At 38.6% G+C, this 26,022-nt stretch overlaps 1 protein-coding gene across 1 annotated transcript in view; it reads right to left on the minus strand.

Moving 5' to 3' along the window:
* The window catches only part of VWA3B (von Willebrand factor A domain containing 3B), a 64,000-nt gene that overhangs the window by 22,509 nt on the left and 15,469 nt on the right, over positions 1-26,022 (minus strand). The window contains exons 7-17 of the mRNA XM_059839463.1: positions 25,184-25,308; positions 18,537-18,653; positions 18,085-18,087; positions 16,602-16,795; positions 15,825-15,979; positions 13,947-14,085; positions 12,288-12,419; positions 4,266-4,364; positions 3,103-3,285; positions 1,604-1,731; positions 371-477 (exon numbers count right to left, since the gene is read on the minus strand). Of these exons, the coding sequence (XP_059695446.1) occupies positions 371-477; positions 1,604-1,731; positions 3,103-3,285; positions 4,266-4,364; positions 12,288-12,419; positions 13,947-14,085; positions 15,825-15,979; positions 16,602-16,795; positions 18,085-18,087; positions 18,537-18,653; positions 25,184-25,308 (1,382 nt within the window). The remainder of the gene's footprint in view (positions 1-370; positions 478-1,603; positions 1,732-3,102; positions 3,286-4,265; positions 4,365-12,287; positions 12,420-13,946; positions 14,086-15,824; positions 15,980-16,601; positions 16,796-18,084; positions 18,088-18,536; positions 18,654-25,183; positions 25,309-26,022) is intronic.

Consider the following 26,022-nt stretch of genomic DNA (forward strand, 5'->3'; position numbering starts at 1 on the left):
ACAATATAGATCACCTCTTTATTCTTGCCAATTATGTACTTAGAATAAAAAGAGATTAGGGCTTAATATCTACTGTTAAAAAACTGTTTATAGAGCTTTCAAAACATTCTGCTAAAACAGCTACTTTTTCATGGCAGGGCCTGTGACAAAGCACAAATGAGCAGACATTTCCCTGTCTGTTTGCACCAAATAAGTAGGATGGCTGAAAAGTAGAGATGAAGAGAAGTTTAGATTTTCAAAATGATGATTACTTAAGTCAGCAAACTACTAATTTGTTCCCAAAACAGGGATGGTTTTTGCTATTTGTAACAGAATCTTTTCAAGTTAGTGAATGAATTCCGCTGAGAATTACAGCTCATATGAGTCTCACCTGCATATAATGCTTTCTTTCTTTGGGCTGGACTGGCAGCAGTGCTTTGCCTGGTTTGCTCATGTGATGGCACTGATGGTTCTTCTGAAGCACAGCTCAGCCTACTCCTAAGAGAAGTACTCAGCTCTTCAATGTGTTTAGAAACAGGGACACATTGTGTGTCTGCTTGTGATTACAGCTTGTAAGTGACAAAAAGAAATTACTGCAAATATATAACACCAGTTTAAAAAACTCTAAGCTGAAGTTTTCTGGCAATTTAAACACTGATTTCAAATGCTTTGAACAGTGCAAAATATTTTCTGTTATACTAATATGCATTTCAAAGGAGAGTTCACAGCAGGTTAAAATATTCTTTGGTTTTTAAATTTTTTTAATGTAATTTCTTAGCTTATTTAAAATATGTTCATTACTTTTAAGACAACACTCATGTATTTGGAATAAGAACAGAATGCTCTCTAATAGCTACTTTGAATCCCAGGGCTAAGTAACTACCATCAGCAATGAAAATATCTGCCACATACATATACATGCACACACACACACACATATATATATATATATATATATATATATATATATATATAAACACACACATATATATCTGTGTCCCAGCATTAATAAAACATAAAATATGCAGATTCTGATATAAGCTCTTAAAAACATTTTCATACTGGACATCCTACCTGCTCTTTCATACATGAAATCATAACACATCACTGTCCACTTGTAATAATTTTTACTTTATTTTCATTCTTCTACTGTTTTAAATAGATTTCTGTCTTAGAAATCTGATTTCTTTAAATGCATTTTAAAATGTTTTTTAGTATCACTGCACAAATAAATACACAAGTATATTTGTACATAATTCATCAGCATATTCCAATGAGCAGCCATTTAGTCATGAGGTATCAAGCCAGCTCTACTTAGATGACAATAATTTTTCATGAATTCTCTAGGTCAGAGGGACCAATTTTACCACGTCCTGGAGAGAAAAAAAATAATTTCCCCTCTTTGCTTTAATTATTTGTAATATGTTGAGACTATTGATATATTTGTGATAATTTTCTTTCAGGCATGGCAGTATTAGTTAATTTTTCGAGATTTTTCTTTTCCATTACCTTGGCTGTTAAAAAAACCCCTGAGAGTAAGAAAGCAACAACCATCTTTTAAAAAGGAAAAATGTAAGAGATAGTTCACACCTATCATTAACATAATTACACAATGAGGACATACTTATTCTCTGGATAATTTTCTTCACTATAAGAATTCATCATCAGACTTTTCTCATGAAAGGTCTTCACTTTCTCTAGATCTTTCTCACCTTGATCAATTTCTTTTTTCAAAAGATATATGTCTTTATTCTACAAAAAGAAAATCAAATGGTTTAGTACAATTACTCTACAATATGTTTAATTTCTGAACTGAAATGATGCAAGTTCTGATAATAATTCTGAATAATGATTAAGGATAGCTTCCAACTTTTGTATACTTTTTCAGGTAGGCTCTTGTGCTTGGCATTATAGCCTTTCAAATTATTCTTCCTTTCTAGGAAAATGGCAAGCATTCCCTAACTAGCCAGTTCCCCTTAAGATATGAACAGCTGTATTTCTGAATAAGGTAATGAGGTCACTAGCTCCACTCATTTCAAGCAAGCAAGAAAATAAGCAAATAAATAGAATGCAATACAAGGTACATTGCCTGTTATTCTACAAATCTCAGCTGTATCATCTAATGTCCCAGGCCCAGGGAAGCAAACAATATACACTTCAAGTGAACACTGAAACTGACTAGGAATCATTTAGGCTAGAGGAGGAAACAGGAAGGAAATTTCAACAAGGCTGGAACTCCCACAGGACCACAGGCTCCCATGTCCAAGTCTGGAGATGTACAACACAGACTCTGGCCCTCATTTTTTCAACATAAGCAGTGTCACACAGTCCACACCAGCAGAATCACTGAAATTGCCCAGTACACTGACATTTTATCAAGAGCTGGATTATTTTCACATCTTCATTTCTAATTGGTGTCTGTAAAGTTCAAATTTCCTAGTACTGTCTTGTTCTCATAGTTCAACTACCACCATTTCTGAAATCTATGCAATCAATTCACTGAGTGTTAATTTTGATTAAAAGCAAGAATACGTTTCAAATGGGTGCTTCTGTTAGTTTATTCAGAAATTTCCTGTTGGGGATTGTTGAGCTGCTTAGTCACACTTGATAGATGATTGCATTTCTAGTCGTCTTATTTCTTATAGATCTCTCCCAAGCAGCTACTGTAGAACAAACTTGAACCAAAAATCCATAGAATCATTATCATTCAAATTCAGCTCTGCATTCTCTTATTTATTAACAGGATACAAACCATACTTTCATTTTAAACAGTAACTTATTTCTGAAACAGCAGAGATCACGTGTTTCTTTCAGAGCTGATTTGGTCTACATGTACTTTTAGGTTTTAGTTTTCAAGAGGGGGGCATCAGGAGAGGGAGAATGTGTTTGCAACAATAGCACTACAAATGTAATTTGCATTATATTTAGCCTTTTTTTGTTGTTGTCTAGAAAAATTTTACAAGCAAAACAATCATATTATTGCTTTCATATCACATCAAATCTGACTAGGATTAACCCTCTGTTTTTTAGTAATCTATTGTAATATGAAATCACAATAGTGCAAGTCACGTGGCTTTCCAAAGTAGCATGAAGCAGCAAATATGTTGATTTTCAGATACTTACAAAAATAAACTCTGTAGTATCAGGATCACTCAAATAAATGTTGTAATAATGAAACCGTCCCTCTGTTTTAGTAGATAGTTCATACAAAAATTCATTGGCTTCTATATCATCACAGTTGAAGGATACAGTATGGATGGGAATTTTACAGTGAAGTTGGACTTCAGCCAAAATTATCTGGGGGAGCTGAAAATCAAAAAAACCTTTATGTTAAAAATGTGGCATCTACAAACATATTCATCAAAACATGGACAATTTGTAAGAATTTAATCAGTCGTTCTGTTGCTCAGAGACAGATATAGATCAGTTAAAAACATCCACTTTATACAGATTACCATTTCAATCAGAAATTAGCTAAATGAACTAATTAAAACTGCGTTTGAAAGACTGATAAGTGCATTAAGGCACATTATGTAAATTGTTAATATAATCAGTACTCTTTGTTTCTGAAGTTTTAAAATAACTTACTAACATTTAGGAAATTAAAGTACCACATTAGTCTTTAGTATCACTGGATATATATATAAAAAAAAATATTTTTGGAAGTATATGAGTGTGGAACTTTTTAAGAAACCAAATTAGTTCAAAGAAAAGTTGATTCAATACCAGGAAACAAAGTAGAAGTTGAGACAATAGGAAAGCTAGTTTCCTCCTCCATAAAGAAATAAAAATTAGGTGAAAAAGTAGATCTACTATCTCCAAAAATGCTGAAGGATCTGGTAGAAAGAAATTTTTGACTCAGTTCTCTAAATTCTGATAACATTTCAGTTGTTCAAAATACTCAAAAATCTTGACAAATTAAGCAATGTTTGCCATATAATACTTGTGTTGGTTGAACTTTAATACTTAAAAGCAACATCAGCCATTTCCTTTATTTTACTGTTAAAAAGGGATAAAAGACATTATTAACAAGGTAAAAAGAAATTACTTATTTCCTAATTTTGAACTTAATAAAAATATCAAAAATAAGAATATAAATTGTACATGAAGCCAAATTATTCTTTGGTAAAATATTAATTTATGCTTTTAGCTAGAAAAACTGAAACAATGCCAATAAACATCCAAGAAACTCCACAAGACTCAGCACTGCAGGCATAACATATATCTCATAATTCCAACTGCTGACACCTCTTTTCTGCATTTTCTGTTTTCTCATTTTGAAATACCTGGTCAGGCCTCCCATCAGTCAAGAGATAAATAGCCTGAGTGTCAGTATCAGCAAGAGCAATCTGGAGAGCTTTGAGTGTATTTGTGGAACTTCCAACCTAAGAAACCAAGGAGAAAAAGCCCAAGAAACAGCTATAAATACAAACTATTCTTTGCCTCTGTTCTTAAATTCATAATGACAGCGTACTGATTCAAGGGATAATACAGCACCAAAATGACTAATAAAATGGTGAAAACATTTATGCCATGTAGCTAACAAAAGCTAAGCAAGTGTCAATGTAAAGTAAATTGATACCAGATTGGTGTTCAGTGCTTATGCAAACACACTGAAGCAAAATGCTGGCAGCAGCAATCTGAGCTGTACAAGCAAAAGCAATCACTAAAAAACTATAAACAGATAGGAATATGTAAAAAAAAAAGATGCATTCTCTTCATTTTTACCACTGATGCTCCTGCTTGCCAACTCATCACACTCCCTTGAAACACATATTTTACTTAATCAAACAGGTCAAAAGTTGCTCAAAAGAGTTGCGCACTTTTATTTCTCCAAAACTGGTAAAGGAGTTCTTGGTTTTCCAAACATATTTTTCCAAACTCTCTCCCATCTACCCCTTTCACACATTAATGTAAGTATCATTTATATTTTAGCACAAAAAAGTTAGCTGTAGCAACAAAACATGCCCAGCAAACTAATGCTGTGCTCAATAAAAATTTCCACTGGAGTAATATTAGCACTTTTCCTATGTCAGTCACATACTTAGTGATCATGATCTGCCTTTCTTATTTTTACACTAAATTCAATGAAACACATTTCATGGCTTAGGAACTCAAGTCCTACACTTTACATCTTCAACTGTCCACCTTCCAAACATTGTGTACAAAACCTTCTAAACTAAAGGTACATGTAATGTTTACCAGTATGAAAAACTATTTCATCAAGTCTTAGTCTTTTACTGGAACCAAAGCAAAACCTCTAAAAAGATAAGAGTCTGTTTTATGCTTGTATAACACCTGAGTACTGTTCTGGAGGGCAGTGAAGGTTGCAGTGGTGTAAGAAGAGATTCAGCATCCACATATATAATGCATTACAGAAGATAGATGTAAATATCTAATATTGACCCATACATGCAAATATATGCTAAGAGATATCATTATTTCTTCAGTCCCATTAACTGTGTTAAAATTTATTCCAGTCCTTCCCATCAGTGCAAAGGAAATCAGGTGAAATGGAACAGAAGGTACATTCTGACAGTTACTCTGTATGCCTACATAAGAGTGTGTATGGGCCAGGCAATGTGATAGCTCATCTACTTAATTATCTTATCTTCTGACTCACAAGCAATTCTTATCAGTATCCACTCCTAAGAAAACACCAGCCAAAGTTGTTAAATTTATCTAATACTCCTGATGTTTTAGTAATTATAAAGTTTTAGACACATTGCTCATTATCATGTGTAAATTGGCCGAACAGATTTAAAACAAAACAGCTTCCTTCACTTCTTTTTACATCATGGGAACAGAGGGTGGATGCTGATGATGTGCAGAAAATAACACTGTACCTTATGGTAAAGGTTTAAAAGAAAATAACTCTGTACCTTATGGTTCATTTCAGGTTTCTCAATTGCTACTGTTACAAATAAACATCAGTTTTATCAGTGTTTAAACAACAATGACATATTTCAAGTATAAGACAGTACTACCACTAAAATCTTAGATGTTATTACATCTAAAGGATTTTTAAGGAGCAGTTAGTTACTGTTTGCAGCTCAGCTTCCTTATTCATAATCTTGGGACCAAAGAGCATAAAATGGGATCAAAGGATCTACTCTGAATAATATTCCAGAGCAACCCTCTTTCATTTCACCTTCACTGTAAAGAAGCTTTTTGATCTCAGACTTATGCCTGCAATGCTTAAAAGAAGTTAAAAGGTCAGCAGCACATGTCATCCCTGAAAGACAGTAGCCTGTTCTTGTGCCATTTCCTATTCCATTTCAATATCTAGATCGGAATTTAGAATTAAACTTATAATCAAAAATTCATACTTTTATGAATAATGATGGAAAAGGCCATTCACTAATGCATATACAATATGGTATCAAAATATGGTAGTTCAAAGTATTATTGAACTTTCATGATGCTGTACAACATACATGACTGTCCTAGGTTGACTATATGATGCTTTTATCCCCAATCGTCTCATTCCGTTTATGCTGAATAGTAAGTTTTGCACCTTTAAGACTTGCTCCAAGGATTGAGGGGGGGAGGGGAGGCGCGCAGTTTGTTTTCAGACACTGAACTCACTCCTACACATTCCTGCTTCTGGACTGTGTGTTTTTCTGCGGATGAACAGACGGCGGGACAGGGCTCTTTTTTTCCTTGCTTTTTAGTTAGTTTAGCTAGCTGAGGCAAAGAAGTTCCCTGGACTGTGTTTTTTTTTCCCTTTTTTCCCCTTTCTCTGGACCTGTTCACACCTGCTCTGGACTGAACAACCATAAGAGCACCAGCAGCTCGCCTCGGTGGGCCGGGCCGGGCCTGGGCCACGGCATTTCCAGCGCCGGAGGGACTGATAAGGGACTGAGTGAGCTGAACTGGAATCTGGGGAGGGGACTTTCTAGGTGTGTCATCTCCTTTGGAGCAGCAAGGGGTTTTATTGTTTAATATTAAGTTTTCTTGTTTAATAAATAGTTTTTTTCCACTTTTCTCCAAGGAAGTATTTTCTCCTGGACCGGTTGGGGGAGGGGTGGTAGAATCCGATTTCCTAGGGGGGCCCTTTGGGGGTTCTCTCCCAAATTTGCCCTGAACCAGGACAAACACATCAATTGGCGCCCAACGTGAGGCTCGAGAAAGTGGAAAAAAGCATTATTGATTGCATGTTGGTTGTGCTTGCTCTGTAGTGAGTTAAAGCAGCTCCAGTAGCCAGTAACCGAACTGTCATATATGATGATAATGACAATATTTTTGATGCCCTTGAAGGAACCTCCAAGACATATGTCCAGGGAAAGAAGGATAACCAGGCTTAGAGGGGCCCTGCCTCTAGCCAGGTAGAGGCTAGGGAAAACCGTGTTTTTTGGACTGTGTGGATTCGTTGGCCTGGCACATCTGAACCACAAGAATACGAAGCTTTGGTCGACACTGGTGCACAATGTACATTAATCCCATCGAGACATGTGGGGGCAGAGTCTGTTTCTATTGCCAGTGTGACAGGGGGATCCCAGGATTTCACTTTGGTGGAAGCTGAGGTGAGCCTGACTGGAAATGAGTGGAAGAAACACCCTATTGTGACTGGCCCAGAGGCCCCATGCATTTTAGGCATAGACTTCCTCCGAAGTGGGTATTTCAAGGACCCAAAGGGATTCAGATGGGCATTTGGAATAGCTGCTGTAGAGGCAGAGGGCGTCAAGCAATTGAACACCTTGCCTGGACTGTCAGAAGACCCATCTGCAGTAGGACTTCTGAAGGTGGAAGAGCAACAGGTGCCAATTGCCACCTCGATAGTGCACCGCCGGCAGTTTCGGACGAATCGAGATGCCGTGATCCCCATCCACAAAATGATCCGTGAGCTGGAGAGCCAAGGGGTGGTCAGCAAGACTCACTCACCCTTCAACAGCCCCATCTGGCCTGTGCGTAAATCTGAGGGAGAATGGAGATTGACTGTGGACTACCGTGCATTGAATGAAGTGACTCCACCACTGAGCGCTGCTGTGCCAGACATGCTGGAACTCCAGTATGAGCTAGAGTCCAAGGCAGCGAAGTGGTATGCCACCATTGACATTGCCAATGCATTTTTCTCCATTCCTCTGGCAGCAGATTGCAGGCCTCAGTTTGCTTTCACCTGGAGGGGAGTGCAGTATACCTGGAACCGATTGCCCCAGGGGTGGAAGCACAGCCCCACCATCTGCCATGGACTGATCCAGAGTGTACTAGAAAAGGGTGAGGCTCCAGAACATCTGCAATACATTGATGACATCATTGTATGGGGGAAGACGGCAGCAGAAGTGTTTGAGAAAGGAAGGGAAATTATCCAGATTCTCCTGAAAGCCGGCTTTGCCATCAAAAAGAGCAAAGTCAAGGGACCTGCTCAAGAGATCCAGTTTCTGGGAGTGAAGTGGCAAGATGGACGGCGTCAGATTTCCACTGATGTCATCAACAAGATCACAGCAATGTCTCCACCATCCAGCAAGAAGGAAACACAAGCTTTCCTAGGTGCCATAGGCTTTTGGAGAATGCACATTCCTGAGTACAGTCAGATCGTGAGCCCCCTCTACCTGGTCACCCGTAAGAAGAACAATTTCCACTGGGGCCCTGAGCAGCAACAAGCCTTCACCCAGATCAAGCAGGAGATCGCTCATGCAGTTGCCCTTGGCCCAGTCAGGACAGGACCAGAGGTGAGGAATGTGCTCTACTCTGCAGCCGGGAACCATGGCTTGTCCTGGAGCCTTTGGCAGAAGGTGCCTGGGGAGACTCGAGGCCGACCACTTGGATTTTGGAGTCGAAGCTACAGAGGGTCTGAAGCTAACTATACCCCAACAGAGAAGGAAATTTTAGCAGCCTATGAAGGAGTCCAAGCTGCCTCAGAGGTAATAGGCACTGAAGCACAACTCCTCCTGGCACCCCGACTACCAGTACTGGGGTGGATGTTCAAAGCAAAGGTTCCCTCTATGCACCATGCCACCAGTGCCACATGGAGCAAATGGATTGCTCTGATCACACAGCGCGCCCATATTGGAAAACTGAATCGCCCTGGGATTCTGGAAATAATTACAAACTGGCCAGAAGGTGAAAACTTTGGTCTTGCTGATGAAGAGGAAGAAGTGACACGTGCTGAAGAAGCTCCACCATACAATGAACTGCCAGTGGAAGAAACGCGCTACGCTCTTTTCACTGACGGTTCTTGTCGCATTGTGGGAATGAAACGAAAGTGGAAAGCAGCCGTATGGAGCCCCACACGACAGGTTGCTCAAGCTACTGAAGGAGAAGGTGGATCAAGCCAACTTGCAGAGCTCAAGGCCGTTCAACTGGCCCTGGACATTGCTGAGAGAGAGAAGTGGCCAAGGCTCTACCTTTACACTGATTCATGGATGGTAGCCAATGCTCTGTGGGGATGGCTGGAGAGGTGGAAAGAAGCTAACTGGCAACGTAGAGGAAAACCGATTTGGGCTGCCGATGAGTGGAAAGACATCGCTACCAGGGTAGGGAAGCTACCTGTGAAGGTCCGCCATGTAGATGCCCATGTCCCCAAGAGCAGAGCTAATGAGGAGCACCAAAACAATGAGCAGGTAGACCGGGCTGCAAAGATAGAAGTGTCAAAGATAGACCTAGATTGGGAACACAAGGGAGAGTTATTCCTAGCTTGGTGGGCCCACGACGCCTCAGGTCATCAGGGTAGAGATGCCACCTAAAAGTGGGCACGAGACCGAGGGGTGGATCTAACCATGGACAGTATTTCTCAAGTTATCCACGACTGTGAGACGTGTGCTGCCATCAAGCAAGCCAAGCGAGTAAAGCCCCTGTGGTATGGTGGGCGGTGGTCCAAGTACAGGTATGGGGAGGCCTGGCAGATCGACTACATCACACTGCCCCAGACACACCAAGGCAAGCACTACGTGCTGACCATGGTAGAAGCCACCACGGGATGGCTGGAAACCTATCCTGTGTCTCATGCTACTGCCCGGAACACCATCCTGGGTCTTGAAAAGCAAGTCCTGTGGAGACATGGAACCCCTGAGCGGATCGAGTCAGACAATGGGACTCATTTCAAGAACAGCCTTATCAACACCTGGGCTAGGGAACATGGCATTGAGTGGGTGTACCATATTCCCTACCATGCACCAGCTGCAGGGAAAGTGGAGAGGTACAACGGACTGTTGAAAACAACTTTGAAAGCATTGGGTGGGGGATCTTTCAAAAACTGGGAGCAGCATCTGGCAAAAGCCACCTGGCTAGTTAACACCCGAGGCTCTACTAACCGAGTAGGCCCTGCTCAATCTGAGCCTTTGCATAGAGTAGATGGAGACAAAGTCCCAGTGGTACATGTCAGAGGTTTATTAGGGAAGACAGTTTGGATCAATTCTGCCTCAAGTACAGACAAACCCATTCGTGGGGTTGTCTTTGCTCAGGGACCAGGTTCCACATGGTGGATAATGCAAAGAGATGGAAGAACACGATGTGTACCTCAGGGAGATCTCATTGTTGGGTGAGACCTACGTGTAAATATCACTGTTTGCTAAATGTTACTACCATTGTCTGTGTATAGCTGTATATTGAATGTCTGATGTATGTGTTTATAGAGTTAGAATATATATATTAGTTTTAGTAGTAAGCTGACGATAGGGGGATAAGGGGTGGAATGTCCTAGGTTGACTATATGATGCTTTTATCCCCAATCGTCTCATTCCGTTTATGCTGAATAGTAAGTTTTGCACCTTTAAGACTTGCTCCAAGGATTGAGGGGGGGAGAGGAGGCGTGCAGTTTGTTTTCAGACACTGAACTCACTCCTACACATTCCTGCTTCTGGACTGTGTGTTTTTCTGCGGATGAACAGACGGCGGGACAGGGCTCTTTTTTTCCTTGCTTTTTAGTTAGTTTAGCTAGCTGAGGCAAAGAAGTTCCCTGGACTGCGGTTTTTTTTCCCTTTTTTCCCCTTTCTCTGGACCTGTTCACACCTGCTCTGGACTGAACAACCATAAGAGCACCAGCAGCTCGCCTCGGTGGGCCGGGCCGGGCCTGGGCCACGGCATTTCCAGCGCCGGAGGGACTGATAAGGGACTGAGTGAGCTGAACTGGAATCTGGGGAGGGGACTTTCTAGGTGTGTCATCTCCTTTGGAGCAGCAAGGGGTTTTATTGTTTAATATTAAGTTTTCTTGTTTAATAAATAGTTTTTTTCCACTTTTCTCCAAGGAAGTATTTTCTCCTGGACCGGTTGGGGGAGGGGTGGTAGAATCCGATTTCCTAGGGGGGCCCTTTGGGGGTTCTCTCCCAAATTTGCCCTGAACCAGGACAATGACTTAAACAGAGACAAGTTTTCAAGCCTCAAGGAGGGCAGCAAAATAAGGCTCAATATTGAGCCTTAAGCTAAAAAATGAGCTTAGTTACAAGCGTTCAGCTGCTCAGGGAGGCCACACTAATACTTCCTTTTCACTGTGCGTTGGTCTGTTAAGTGTCCTCTGAGAATACCAAGTTATTGATCTTGCTTTGTAGTCTCAGAGGTATTATGGTGCTTACCCAATTCCCTCATCCCTAGGAATTTCATATTAAGGCTCAAGAAGAGCTGTCATAACGCTGAGGAGTTTTATTACATGAACATGGGGGTTTGTGCTAGAAAAATAATGTGGGATGTATCTATACCTTTGCATGACTGATTTTTAGTCCTGTGTTCATAACATTGCTGTCCACAATTAATGGTCCTAAAGCTGCTGATAGTTACAATCTGGTGGATGACTGTGACTGACTACAAGCAGTTCTGCTTTGTTTTGAAAAACACTCCAACTTTGGCCACTGTCAGAGAGAGAATATTGGGTAGAAAGATGTTTTTTTGAGTATGTTTGTTCTCATGTTTCTATGGCACCTAAAGTTAGCTGTCTATCCATCAAAAGGGACTAGAAATGCTTCTCCAGTTTGCTGGCTTTGGTCTCCTGTACCACCTCTGAGCAGTAAGTTAGCCAGCAACACCTCTCATCCATGCAGCAGCCCTGCAGCAAGAATGACAAATTTAAACACAGAGTCTGAGTGATTACAGGATTCCCATGGAATTCAAATTGGCCAATGCTCACATTTTGGCTGCTAAACACAGCAGGCTGCAAGCTGAATTAATATGATTTCCTAAACAGGCCCATTGTTAAAGGATTATTATACCTGACAAACACATTGTATTCAGATCTACTTAATTTTATCCATCATCTATATTGTCAGCTTACTCAAGTCAAAGACAGTCTATGCAAAATCACCCCAGCCATACAGAAAGTGGAGAAACACAGACAACTTTAAACAAACACTCTTTGTAATAGTTAGCTGCCGTATTACCTCAAGCCCTTTTATCCAAAGCCAAGCATCTTGCAAATTTTCCTCATTAACTTCAACAAGTTTCTCTTGCCAGGCCACTGCTTGGGCACTAAATTTCACAAAGTTAAATCTCTTCTTGTATCTCAGTTGTTCCTGCAAGAGACAGCATCTGAATTTTACCTACTATTAAAAGAAAGAATACTTGTATCCTGAAATACTGAGTAATAGCAATTATTTTAATTATTATATCATTAATTATATGATTGCAATAAATTATTATAACATATCAAAATATGTTTATATTTTATTATGATTATTACAATCACATTAAATTATGTTTAAATTATGTTTATGTTTTTAATATGATTATTGTCATAATATTAAAAGATATTGTGTCCAGAGAGACATACAAAGCCAGAGACGTTTATTGCTTGCAAATATTAAGATTGCTTTAAATTCCCAAAGTAAGTCTCCATATACTCATATTTCTCAAACAATTTAAACAGCAAATGTGCAGGGAGGCATGAAAGAGAAAGAAGAAACCGGATATGATCAGTGGTGTAAGAAAGAGATTATCACTGCTTACCAGAGGAAATTGAAATCAGAAAGAAAGTAAGATATCATTTAGAGGAGGAGAACAAGAATCATATAAAGAGCACTGGCAAGGAGAACTAGGACAGCAGGAGAAAATAAAGAATTTGCTGAAGCTACTTTTGGACAGAAGTTATAAGTTAGAGAAGATTTGTGCAAGCAAGTACAAACTTTCAGAGCCTGAAGTCTTTGCTTCCCTTTCATCATAATTTTTGTGCAGCCTCCTGTGAAACCTTCTGGCACAGTATCTAATATATTTCTAGTGCTGATCTGCTTAGAGGACCACAAGATACTATGTCCTATGACTTCAGCACTTAGCTCAAAAACCTTTCTGCCATAGTTTCAATTTTTTTAGTCCAACAAATGATTGCTATCAATGCCAGACTGAATTTTCATCTCAATTACTTCTCTTAGGACTAAAGAAATTTAAAATTAATCATGTCTCTGAAATATTAATGTAAGCTTAGACATCATTGTAGACCTCTAACCCTAGGCAAGACAATCCTTTCTTAGGTGTGTCTCCCAGCACTCACAGCTTTTGAGGTACTCCTGTACTTTGCCAGTCCCTGTACAAAGTTCTGAGTCACTGTAAGATGCAAGAAGTCCAAAACATTCTACACACTCTATTGTAGAAGCATGAAAGTGAATCTAGAACACACATTACAAATCACAACAAGCCAATGGAATTGGATGACACTGCTTAAATGTAAAAATGAAAACACCAAAAGGCTTTTCATTGCATAGCTTGTTTTCGGTTTGGCTTTTTTTGTTGCTGTTGTTTGTTTTTCAGTTTGCTTGTTTTTCTTTTTTTTTTTAGAAGTGAGGTGGCTTGAAGGAAAGAATGACTTAAGCATTTTTAATTTTTAATGTTTTCTCTTGCTTTTTTCAAATATTTGTATAAATGAGGGGAAAATATAAATTCTTAACTAAAAAATGAGCAAATTATGAAAAATCTAAATATTTTTAGAGAGCTGCTGTTTTCAAAAAACTTTTTAAAAATAAACAAAAAAAGTAGAGTAACAACTATCCAGAAAAGATCAGTTTACTCTAAAGTGTTCCTCAGCCTTCAGAGTCATCTCTTTATCATACCTGCATTAGCTGAAATATTTTTTCCTTCACTAGGGGCAGCTTGTTCTTCATAGACTGGGATGTATCAATAAGAATATAAATATCATCTTCAAACACATTCCCAAAAAGCCCTCTGCTTCCTTGTTGAAGCCACTTAATCCTGGAAGAGGGAAAAAAAAAATCAAAACCTGTTCTGTAACATCTTTGGAGCTCTATGTATCAGAATCTGAAAGGTAGGATCTTTTTGTCACTGCCATACTTCTTATTCTCTTTCCCAAAGGACCTGTTAGTAGTCACTGTCAGAAGCCCTTGATGAATCAGTCCCCTGTCCCTACATCACAAGACATTTTTAGTTTTTATTAGTTTTTTATTTCAATATAAAACAATACAGCACCTTTCTAAAGTCAGTTATCAGGTAGTTTGAGTTGGGATATCCAACATGGAAGCAACATGTAACAAGTGGTATAACTATGGTCCCTGTATCTGTTTTCCAGACTCACCTCAGTAAACCATTTAAGCCTATATTACTATGGCTCCCTTCTCAGGAAACCACTTGAGAATCTCTTCTCCAAGGAACTTAAACACTTCAAAGAGCCTTGATAAAACACAGATGCTTCAATGGTTTGAGCCTTAAATACAGAGTTTGATTTACATTTTAAACAGGACTGGAATGTGCCAGCCAGTTAAATACGTGCATACATACTGCTCTGCTCAAGAACATTTCCTCAGTAATGGATGCAGCAAGTCCAAACCTGATTTCCCTTGAGAGTCATAAAATACTTATCTACACTGAAACAGAGACATTTAACACATGGAACATCATGGCCCTGGGAAAAATATTCATCTCCACAGAAGGTTTTGGAAAAATTATAACATGGAAATATAAGGATACTGCTACAGTAGCTACTGATATGTATTTTGTCTTTAGTTATTTCACCCAAAGTGTTTGATGAGGTCTATCAAGATTTCTTAACATTCAGATGAAACATTCAAAACAGCAATCTTGACTTGGATTTCAAAAATTCATACTCACCAAAGCTGCTTATCTCAAATTTTCCTTTGATAGTACATAAATGTTATCCTAAATATAGTAAGATGAAGATAAACTAGAAGGAATAACACAAATCTGTTTGACCTTGCTAAATATTGTTATATAAAGATTGTTATATTTATGGTAGGGAAGGAGAAATAAAATGAAGAATTCACCAATAAAACAAAGGTTCACATCCTTCTTTTTTCAATGAGGCATCTTGTGGTCCTAATATACAAACCAGGGGGCAACTTTTTTTTTTCTGTCCTACAACAGGTTTCCCTTAGACATTTTGTAGATTTTATACAAAACCTGAGTGTCCATATGGCTGCAGAAATGTAAATTACACTGCTAGTTTGAGCAGTGAACTTGTGATCATGTACATTACTGACTCTGATCTAGACTGTTCAAACTTGTCTTCAACACAAAATTACAAAAGGGCAGATATCCACTATCAGTACAGGCACAAGCCAAGCTGTGCTTCTTGGTGTCACAGGGGATCCTAGGTACACAGGATGAATGTTTACTAAGTTTTATTGATGATTTTTGAAGTTGTCTGCCACCTTATAGTCCCAAAACTTTTTTGGCACTTTTAGCAGTAATTCAAAAATGTGCAGAGTGACTTTCACACCTGTGTTTCAGTTTCACACCTGTGTTTCTAAAGGAGAACAAAAGTTCAAAATCTTCATCAGTTTTCTTCTATAGCTACTAAGAAACCCAACATACAAGATTCTGATTTAAACAGACTTCTGGCTTAGTACTGCTGCTGCCAGTTTACCAACCACTTCAACTTATTATGACAGTAAATGTCAAACTTTTCAACGCTCATTTAAAGTGATCAAACTGATTTTATGTGAAAGAACACAAACCTTCCTTCCACTTGTCTGAGAGCTTTCCTCATTTTCTCTTTGTACTGCTTATACTTTTCTGTAGTAACATATACATGAACTACAGACCCATCTTTCCAGAGGGTATTTACAAACTTGTCACAGTATCTTGCATGAATTATCTTCCTCTTTGTCTCCTACAAAAAAGAAAAACACATTTCATGTGGAAAACATATTATTTTGCAGTGCCTTTAATATTTGGGGAACAAACTTCAAAGATACATGCTTGTTGCACATGAACAGGAGTAGAAATAAACATGGGATATAGTCTTCATAGAATTTGCTCCTAAAAAGATTCAATAGAAAGTGGTTTTATTCTTGCAACTAGCAAAAAACAGAAGCTTACCAAACAGTCAATAGAAAAGCTTGAGAAAAACAAATAGAAGACAAATTAATCCAAATTTTCTTAAGGAACTAGAGGACACTGCAGCATCTGAGACCAACACATCCTCTAAAGATAACAAGAAACTGCCCCACCCCACAGAAATACAAAGAAAACCAAGGCATTGATTAAGCCAGTCCTGATTTTTCCTTTTAGAATGTATGTGAACCAGCAAGAAGTCCTTAAAGCAGTCATTCTCAAAAAGCCCTTTGAGACATTGTTATTCTGTCTCAATAATTAGTAATCTGATTTTAACAAAAAATACAAAACAACAATGTCATACACTATATTATCAATTTATCCATCAACCAAGTTTTCAAGCTTTAAAAGAAAAACAAACAACTCATAGGACATGAGGGAAAATGAACAATACTCACAGCATCAGTTTGTGAACATTCATCCTCTGGTTTAGTGTTTATGTCAACAGGCCCATCTACATGGTGAAAAACACTATCAGCAAGTGCATCATACAGGGTAAGCTTCTGAGCTTTCAGGCCATACTTCTGCAACCACTTCTCAGAAGTCAAATATTCATCAGTTATATGTTTTGATAATGGATGATCACCTTTATCTGCCAATAAAGAAAATAAACAAACAAAATCTCCTATATAACATGGTTTATTTTGGATAAGCTACTTTGAAAAACAGACTGATACTAGAATCAAAATTTTCAAACTTGTTCCACTTGTTCTGACAGCACTGGAGCGAACAGATATTTCTGAGTGATTTTTAATAGTCTGCACTTTGGCTGTAGGGTTTTTTCCTATCAGAAAACTTGCTGCAACAAATTTCTTTGTAATTGGAAAAAAAAAAAAAAGCCACCAGAAGACAGGGAGCAAAGACAATAAATAGTGAGAGGATCGACATATAAAACAAATTTTCTTAGTAGCTGAATTACAAAATGGCCAGAAAGTAATCCTGAATAAAATGTCTAACTTCAAGGAGATTCATTTGAGAAAATGAAACAACAGAAGATATAATTGAAAATACAGCCAAGACCATAACATTAATCTGTTTAGAGATGGCTATTTAAAGTAAAAGTAAAAGTAAAAGGCAAACTACAATGTCATATTGTTTCACAAATTTTCTAAGGACTATCTTAAGGTAGGGCACTGCACAACTCTGGACACCAGTATTGTATACAGATAAGACAGATAAAATCATAGGATATAGGATTCTCCACTGACTCATCCCTATCCCAATAAACCACACCTAGACCAAATGACAAGGCAATGGTGAGTTTATTTTATTACACTTTAATTTCGGTGAACCAAGGTGGTATAAATGTCTACTCAGTTTAGATGCAGCTACAGTAATCACACTAGTGAGATCCTGAGCCTGTAAATAAACTTATGTAGGTATCTACTGCCCTTACACAGAGATCAGCCAACATCAGGGCAGGTCCACAATCAGAGCCTGTTCATGTGGAAAACTTTGCTTTATGATTGCTTGTGGTCCTTAGAACAACAAGTGTCACAAATGTGCTCACACAGTTTTGAAAGGAAAACTTGTTTTCCTTCTTCCACATGCTTTACATAGAGCATCTCCGTTTTTGCAGGGCTGAGTAGCTTCTCACTGTCCCTTGTTAAAGCCTTCCAGAACAGAACTTCAGAAACCAGCTACGCTTCTGTCTCCAACAGGGCTCAATCCAATCAATATGCACAGAACAACAAATGAGTCATGTTCTAGGCCAGACATAATGCCAGAAACTATGGGTTGAATGAACAAATGTAGGTGTTCCTCTATGTTTCTTAAGACAGGAGTTGTCAGAGTTGTCAGAAAACAATTCTGATCGTTTTCAGATCTTCGCCCTTGACAAAAATGCAACCCATCTGCTTCTTCCCTTTATGTGGAATGAACTCGCTACCAGGTTGGAGGCTATCCCAAGAAGACTGCGATAGGAGAGAGATAAGGTATTTCCCCAGCACTGTGTAGAACAAATGGAAGATTTACTAGTTCAGGCAGACAGGAAGAGATCACAAAAAAAACCCCAAATAATTTCCATATCCTAAAATCTAGGTAACTTCTAAACCTAGTCACTGGTAAACTAAAAATGGTGTGTTTCAGCCTGAGCTGGTAAAGTTTAAGCCATAGTAAATAGAGATTTGTATTGGAAAGTTTTAAGTTTTTAATATTTTAATCCTAAGTTTAGATAACTAGTATAGTGCAATATAGACATATAGGTGCTATACCCTGTATACAGACATTTTGGAGAAAATCCTCCCCAAATTGATGTGCAATCAAAACTGTTCACAAAAAGATGTTGATCATTAATACAATGGTAGCTGTCTTGAAAGAAACATAAATGATACCGTCTTGAGAAGCAGACCGGTCAGATTCTGATAACATTTCCTGAACTTGTCTCACTGTACTCCTGGCTTCCTCCAGCTCCTTCCAGATCAAAAACACATCTTCACAGACACCAGCTACTGCAAGAGAAATAATAAATAGAACTTCACATTTTTATACAATTTCAGCTCTTTGGAACTCCTCAATCCCAACAAAGTCATTGGTATACCCAGATCTTGCCATATAACCTTGTTTTCTTGAGGTCCTGTTGCAATGACAAATGCTGTTCCCTGACAGACTTCAAAAAAAAGGGCCCAAACCTGGCTCCAGGATATGAGAGGTGTTTCGTATATTGAAGCTAACCTCCAGAGTTGGCCACAGATTGTTCCCACAGTGGAAGCAAATACATTTTAACACTCTTGGAAAATAATAAAGAAAAACCACAATGAAATTCACTTGTTGCCCCCTGGACTTCATTGCAAAACTTGGTTCCAAAATATAAACCCATTTTTGACATTTTTAAGAGAAGACAATTTTGACTCTTTCCATATCCTAAAGTACATAATTTATTTTATTTAAATCTTCTTTCCCTGATGACTATCTAATTTTGCTTAAGATAAATTTATTTTCCTCCCAACAATCTTCAACAGTTATAAACAAATGTTACAAAAAAAATATTTACTACCGGGCTATATTTTCAAAAAGAATTAGAAAGACCCAAAGCTGGAATTGAGACAATTTCAATTTTTTCTTGAAATTTCATTTTTTCTCAGTTTTCTCAATTTCAAGAGATATGTCTTTCTTGATGAAAATAATAAAATATTTATTTATTTCATAAAATAAACTACTAAAATTGAGACACCTTGTATACCTAAGCAGTAGGATTACTATTAAAAATGTGTTAAATTAAGTTACTCTCAGAGTTTAAACTACAATATTGGACAATGCAGAGAAACCGTGTGCAGTGTTACAGTAAAAATCTAAAAGAAACTGAATCATCAGGCATCCTAACCACAAATACAGGTTACAAACTATTGCAGATCACAACCTATTAATGAATTGAACATAAAAATGCTGAACAAGGCAAAGTATATCTTACCATCCAGTGGTTCAGCTAATATTCAGTGATGGTTCACTGCATGAAAGATAAGATATGAAAATTTATCTACTAAAGCAGGCTGCCAGTTCTTTGATAAACTTTCTGAAAGAAATAATACTAATACTAAAAATAATAAAAGTTATACAAATAATAACTCAATTTTAATTGTGAAATGCTTTCAGTTTCCAACAAATATTTTAATTGTGCTATTGTACACTGCCATCTCCTGGGACCTTCCTGCATTTCAAAACATCTGTTGCAGCCATTAGGACAAAGATCAACATTTCCTAAACCACAAAAAGCTTCACTAAGGCAGATCATTCCACAACATAAAACAAAAAAGGGAGAAAAAAAACCCCTCCGTCTGTAATCATTACCTGTTAAACTTAAGAAAAATATTTTCTTCAAATATTTCAGAAAGAATTCAACTTTTATTTTATAAGCAATCTCTCCCCAGAAATGCAAACATATGCATTCACACCACACATGAACGTAGTTCTAAGTTTAAGGCCATTAAGAATGCAATTCCAGTGGTGCTGTCTCCAAATAAATCTGGATGTTCTCCACAAGCTGTCAATTACTGTCATCCAGATTTAATTTTATGATTTGAAAATATTTAAATAAATATTTAAAGAAACTTAACTATCTCTAAATCAATAACAATTATATCATTGTGTTGCTTCATTTCCTTTTAAGCTGATGCTTAAGTTTTACAGGATTATTGTTACTGTCCTCATTAAGATAGGTGAATTGAATTGGTATTACATGAGAAGATATTTTTTCCTCATTTATGCTTGCCTTTCAAAACAACTGTGCTTGATGTCATTTGCTACACAGGACAAATGCAGGCACCAAGAACTTCACACTGTAAAATTCCAGCTGCTTAAAACCTTTTTTCCAACATCACTTTTCCTGGATTCAACTAGGAGAGAGGCTTGCAAGCAGTGATATCCATAGCAGCTTTCTCTCTCTACCCAGGAAGTTCAACTGCACCTCTGCCTCAGCCTCTTTTCCCCTAGAGCTAAGGAGTGGCCTGTGTCTTTCAAAATGGAACCCCAAAATCAAAACCTATGTGCAAGGCACACCATCTTCTGTATCTGAGTCTCAGCTGTGGCTCATCCCTCAAAGCACATCTCTGGGAAATTACCAAGAAAGCATGAACTTCACTTTGTTTAAGTTCCCTCTGCTCACACTTCAGATGTGCCATTTTTTTGGGGACCACCAACAAAAGAAAGTCACCCCTCTGGAGGGTACAGTTCACAACCACTCCAAGGCACTGTCTCTTGTACACTTTCATGCACCCATGTCCCAGGAATAATCTTGTCTTAAAAAATTACTTTATCCAGGGAGAGAAAGGGACCTCCTGGTTCCCCCTGCCATTAAGCACTTTCTCAGCTGCTCTGGGTGGCAGTGTAAGAGCCAGACCTCTGGGGACACGCCAGAGGTCATTCAAAACCCACCCCACTGCAATGGCAGGAGGGTGGCCACCTGTCACACACGAGGGGACTGGCCTGAACACCCTGCTGCACATGTCCAGCCTGGGCCAAGTGCGGTCAGCTTCCCCTGCTCTCCCCAAAGCCATCCTGACCCTGGAGAGCACCTCATGCTGGGTAATATTCCAGGAGTGCCCTGTCTGCAGGTAAAGGCATTTCTGCTCTGGAGAAGGGAGGGCCTAGGAAAGAGGAAGAGGATGAGGAAGGCTGTGGGGAGAGCCTGGGGCAAGGGGCAGAAGCATTTTGCTGACACCCACGAACTGAGAAGCAAGATGTTAGACCTAAGCAAAAACACAACCACACTTGCACGTGTACACGGAAACTCATTACTGCCCTCATTTCCATTTCCCAGTTATTTAACTGGCAGACAATCTCAAAAGAAGCAGCTTTTCCACACATACCTCCCCACAAACAAACTCACCCGGTTTTACAAGTCACTGTAACCAATCTAATTTCCATATTGCTAATGAAAAAATCCTGCTTTGAAAAAAAAAACCCAAAAACCAACCCCAAAGCCCCCCCCAAAACCCCAAAAACCTAAAAAATATCCAAAATACCTACAATATCTTTGAAACAGGAAGCAAATACCAATACAAAAGCAAATACTGGAAAACAGAAGCATTTCTTAATTGTCTGAATACCTGACTTAAACAGTGGAAGCAAGTAACTCCAAATATAATGAAATAAGATCTATCTAAAAATGAATTTGCTGGCAAGGGAAGATGGGGAAATTGATTTTCTTCACTGCCAGTCCCTTTCTCAACCTCCATGTGGCAGCAGAACACAGCAATATACACGTAAGCATTGATTTTTAAAATCTCCACTTAGAGGGGGATGAATGAAGGCACAAAGAAGCGTAAGAGGATAGTCCACAGCTTTTACCTGCATACCTGCCAGGTCAAACAGCACTGAAACTCACTGCAGCCCAATCCTGCCCCTTTTCCACTGGGCAATTGGACAAAGCAAATGAACTTTGTATCCCATGTGGTATCACAGAACAGCTATCTGCATCATTCTCTACACATTAGCAAAGAGATTTGCCAGGCCAAGGTTAGGCTGCTAAAACGAGACAAAGCACATGCAAGAAAAAAGCAGAGGCAATGATCTTTGCTACAGCTTCTAGGAAAAGTAGCTACTCTTCAGTCATTATTCTGGCTCTCCAAAGGGAGGGTTCAATCTTTCCCATGTCAGTGTACATAAACAGCGCAGAGTTCATTGACTTCAACGTCATACAGACAAATGACGCTCTTACTCTCCTTTTTTACCCACAACAACCTGAAATATTCCCTATCAAATTTCCCTAAATGTGAAAAATCAAGCACACCTCAGAACAGAGCCTTATATTGTTCACAAGGAGGTCAGACACTCTGGATTTATCACATCAGTAAAATCCTGATTTCAGTCCATTTGCATTTTCTCTACACTTGCCAGCTCATCTATTCCACCACACAGAAACCACTACACAGAAATTTACTGTTTCTATGTCAGCCACCAAGGACCCTCTATTCATTTTAGGAGTTAGTTCAAAGCACTGTTGCTTTTCAAGCACTATGTAGCACTTACCACCCTGCTACTCCAAGCAGATGACACAAATGTGCCCTTTTTCAGACAGACGTCTTTTCTCCACAGCTTCCACCATTCCTTGCCCTCTATGTCTTCGACTTCCAACTTAAATGTCACCTCCTTTCCACTTATAATTTTAACTACATAACAAGATTGCTTAATTCTACAGCTTTTTGCAGATGAATAAACTACACAAAGAATGTAGGCAGAAGTGATAACAGGAAAATTAGTGCTGGATGAGGAGATATAATCACATTGGTGAAATAAGGCTTTATGGAAAAGCATTTCTCTGCCAGAAGAAAATCTGAGGCTGCCAGCAAAAGGACCCTAATTCTTTAATGAGTTACACCTGTTCTGATCTTGAGCAATCACTCAAAATGAGTGCCAAAAATTGTCAGTTTATCACACTTGCTTTCTAAATGTCTACTCAAGATGCAAAAGAGGGGAGAATTGAGCTCTTATCTAAAATTTTAAATAATTCTGTCTTGTTTTGTTATGCAGACGAAAAGGAATCAACATGAAGATATCCAGATTTTGCAAAATACTGATATTCAGTGGATAGCCAGAAACACTGATATTCAGTGGATGGCCAGAAACGATCAGATGTTGTTAAAACAGCTTTTCTAGTCCATATAACATGGTTATGAGATTCAGCCTCTAGCTGTTGCATTTGTGGTGCAAAAAAGAACATAATCAAAATATTCCTGTGCCTCCTTTTAGTTTTTAGAAACACCACGTTTGGAGGATTAAATCTGTGGTTCATTCTCTATTTATTTCCTTGCATAGTTTATGCCACATATCCAAGAACCAGTTTCAGAGCCCATTAGTGAGTAATCGACACTTTTATTTTTATTGCCTTATTACTACGCCCTTGAAGGAGTCTCTGAAACAAGAGAAATCAGACACAGACCAGAATAATGTCTTCAATGTGTTTTCTTTTCTGAAAGGACTTAAGATTCTGCATATGACTGAAACACTCCAATTGGCTGCCAGTGATGTCATGGCTGTGCTTGTAATACCCAGTAAATGCAGAAAGCTAATTGTGTTCCTTTTTAATGTGTAAATTCTACTCCATAATAGCAATAAGACACAACTGACAATGCACTTCAAGGGGATTACTGCCCTTTTGAGTGATTTAAGCTATTCAGCTTTCAGCTTTAGAAACAGTGGTGAGGAAGTAATTTCAGTCATATAGGAGCTCTAGGCTCATCTATTGAAACAGGCTGACTGCCCCAGGGGAATAGGGAGGCAGCTCCCCCCATGCACACCCCCAAATGTGGTACAGCAAGAAAGCACTCACAGCAGACTGAAGGCAATCATTATAGTGCTCTGCATTAGTATGAAACAACAGCATTTTGAAGCAGACTCTGCTGTTGGTTTCTGAACTCTGCATGGGTGAGCCATGAGTGTCCTTTCACAACTCAAAAAAGCAGGTGATACCTCACTCCTTTATTTCTGGCCCTCACAATGGTTCTTTCTCTTGAGCTGTTATAATCATGGTCCTAGCGAAGGATAGGTTAGTATGCAAGAAACTTGATTACAACACAAATATGGGCCAGTCAGTGCAAGACTGACAAACAGCCTTACATGAGACATCAAGTACACCTTCTGCCATACATTCCCTAACAGTGAGAAGAGGATAACATTGTTCTACCTTTGGGGCAACACTAATGCCCCCAGCAAAAAGGGAGAGTAGGTGGTAGGTATGTTGAGCCACTAGACTAAAGACATCTTATGACTCCTGATGCCTAAAAGATTTTTTTTTTTTTTTTACTCTTCTGTCTTTATCAGATTTGACACACAAAGTCTCACTTCACATCACAAGCCCCTCTCCTCCCACCCTGGCTGAAACCACAGTCCAGTCCCCCACTGAACACTAACCCAGAGGAAGTAGCACTGTGACTAATATGAAACACATTGAGCTTTCTGCCCAGCTCCACCCACCAGTGAAACTGTTTATTTTGGTTGTTTCCTCCTGGTATTTTTTCTATCAATCCTCCCATCACCACTTTGCACTTCCTTCCCTACGGTCACTTTACCGTGCTTTTTGCCTGTCTTTGTGACAAATTCTTGGGACAAGCAAGTCAACCTCATGTTGATTTAATCCCCTTATATTACTGCTGAACTACACCTATATAGATGTTGGTTGTTGTATCATATGGTCTGCCACACTCTTCCTCTTCCTTTTAACTATTTCTCCATACATTTCCACAAGGTCACTGGCATAAGCACACAAGTACCATTCTTCATATTCCTAAATAAATTATCTTTTCCATTTTTTTCACTTTTTTTCATTCTCGCATGCACATCCTCTACTCTCTTCATTTTTCTCTTTTCCTTGCCCTCTCCTTCCCACACAGAGAATTTCCATTTCCAGAGCAGTCCTGTCCTCACCCCACCCACACCTACAGGTTTCTTTTGATTTTACACTCATCAAGTTCCTAAACTACATTTCTATTCTGTCCTGTCATGTTGCTGATAATATCAGTGTAATCTTGGGGTTTATATTGTCTACCTAGTGGCATTCTCCCTTTCACTTTTCCAGAGTTCTGGGCAATTAATCCTTTTCCATCCTCTTCATATTTTAGTGCAGGTTCAGTAGCATCTCTACAGTTATTCTTCTCAGCAAAAGCATGGAATCTGTAATACAAAATGAGTTTCAACCAGTACACAAAATACATAACTATTTCTCTAATTTTAAAGAGATGTTTTTACACACACAACTACAGAATTTTTTCTAAAGCTTTAACTACAATAACATTATATTAATTAAGAATAATATTTTCAAGCTTTTTATATATATTTATGTACTTTCTGAAGTCTTCTCATGTAGAATATTCTTTCTTTTTGATATTACTAACTGCAAAGCACCTTACTCTTCAATTTCCTGGAAATCTATTTTTAATTAATGCTTTTAGGAGGCTGAGCAGGCATGTAATTTGAGATGTCTGAGATGACACTAACACCTTTTTATCAGATTATCCTCCCAGTTGAAAGCCTAGCAGGAACATTTATTTCATTATGGACATACAAATCAGGATGACAAGCAGACTTCATTTATCCTCATTGTCATACCAGAGAAGCTCTCAGAGCAGGAAAAAGATGCATTTCTAAAACAGAAGTACACTAGAAACAGGTTCAAGGCATGAAAATCCCATGAACTTGGCTGTTCCTGTGAGAAAGCTGACAAACTTATATACAGTTGTTGGGCAACTATCCACCAGCAAGTTATTAACAGGCCCTGTAAGTCTTTGCACAAAAGCTAGATTCATGCAAAAAGACAACAGTGAGAATAGTATCAAATAAAAAAATTCCTCTCAGCTCCCTGCCAGAATCCTTTTTGCCTCTGTCTAT

The sequence above is a fragment of the Haemorhous mexicanus genome, chromosome 2, assembly GCF_027477595.1.
Source record: "Haemorhous mexicanus isolate bHaeMex1 chromosome 2, bHaeMex1.pri, whole genome shotgun sequence".
NCBI lineage: Eukaryota > Metazoa > Chordata > Aves > Passeriformes > Fringillidae > Haemorhous > Haemorhous mexicanus.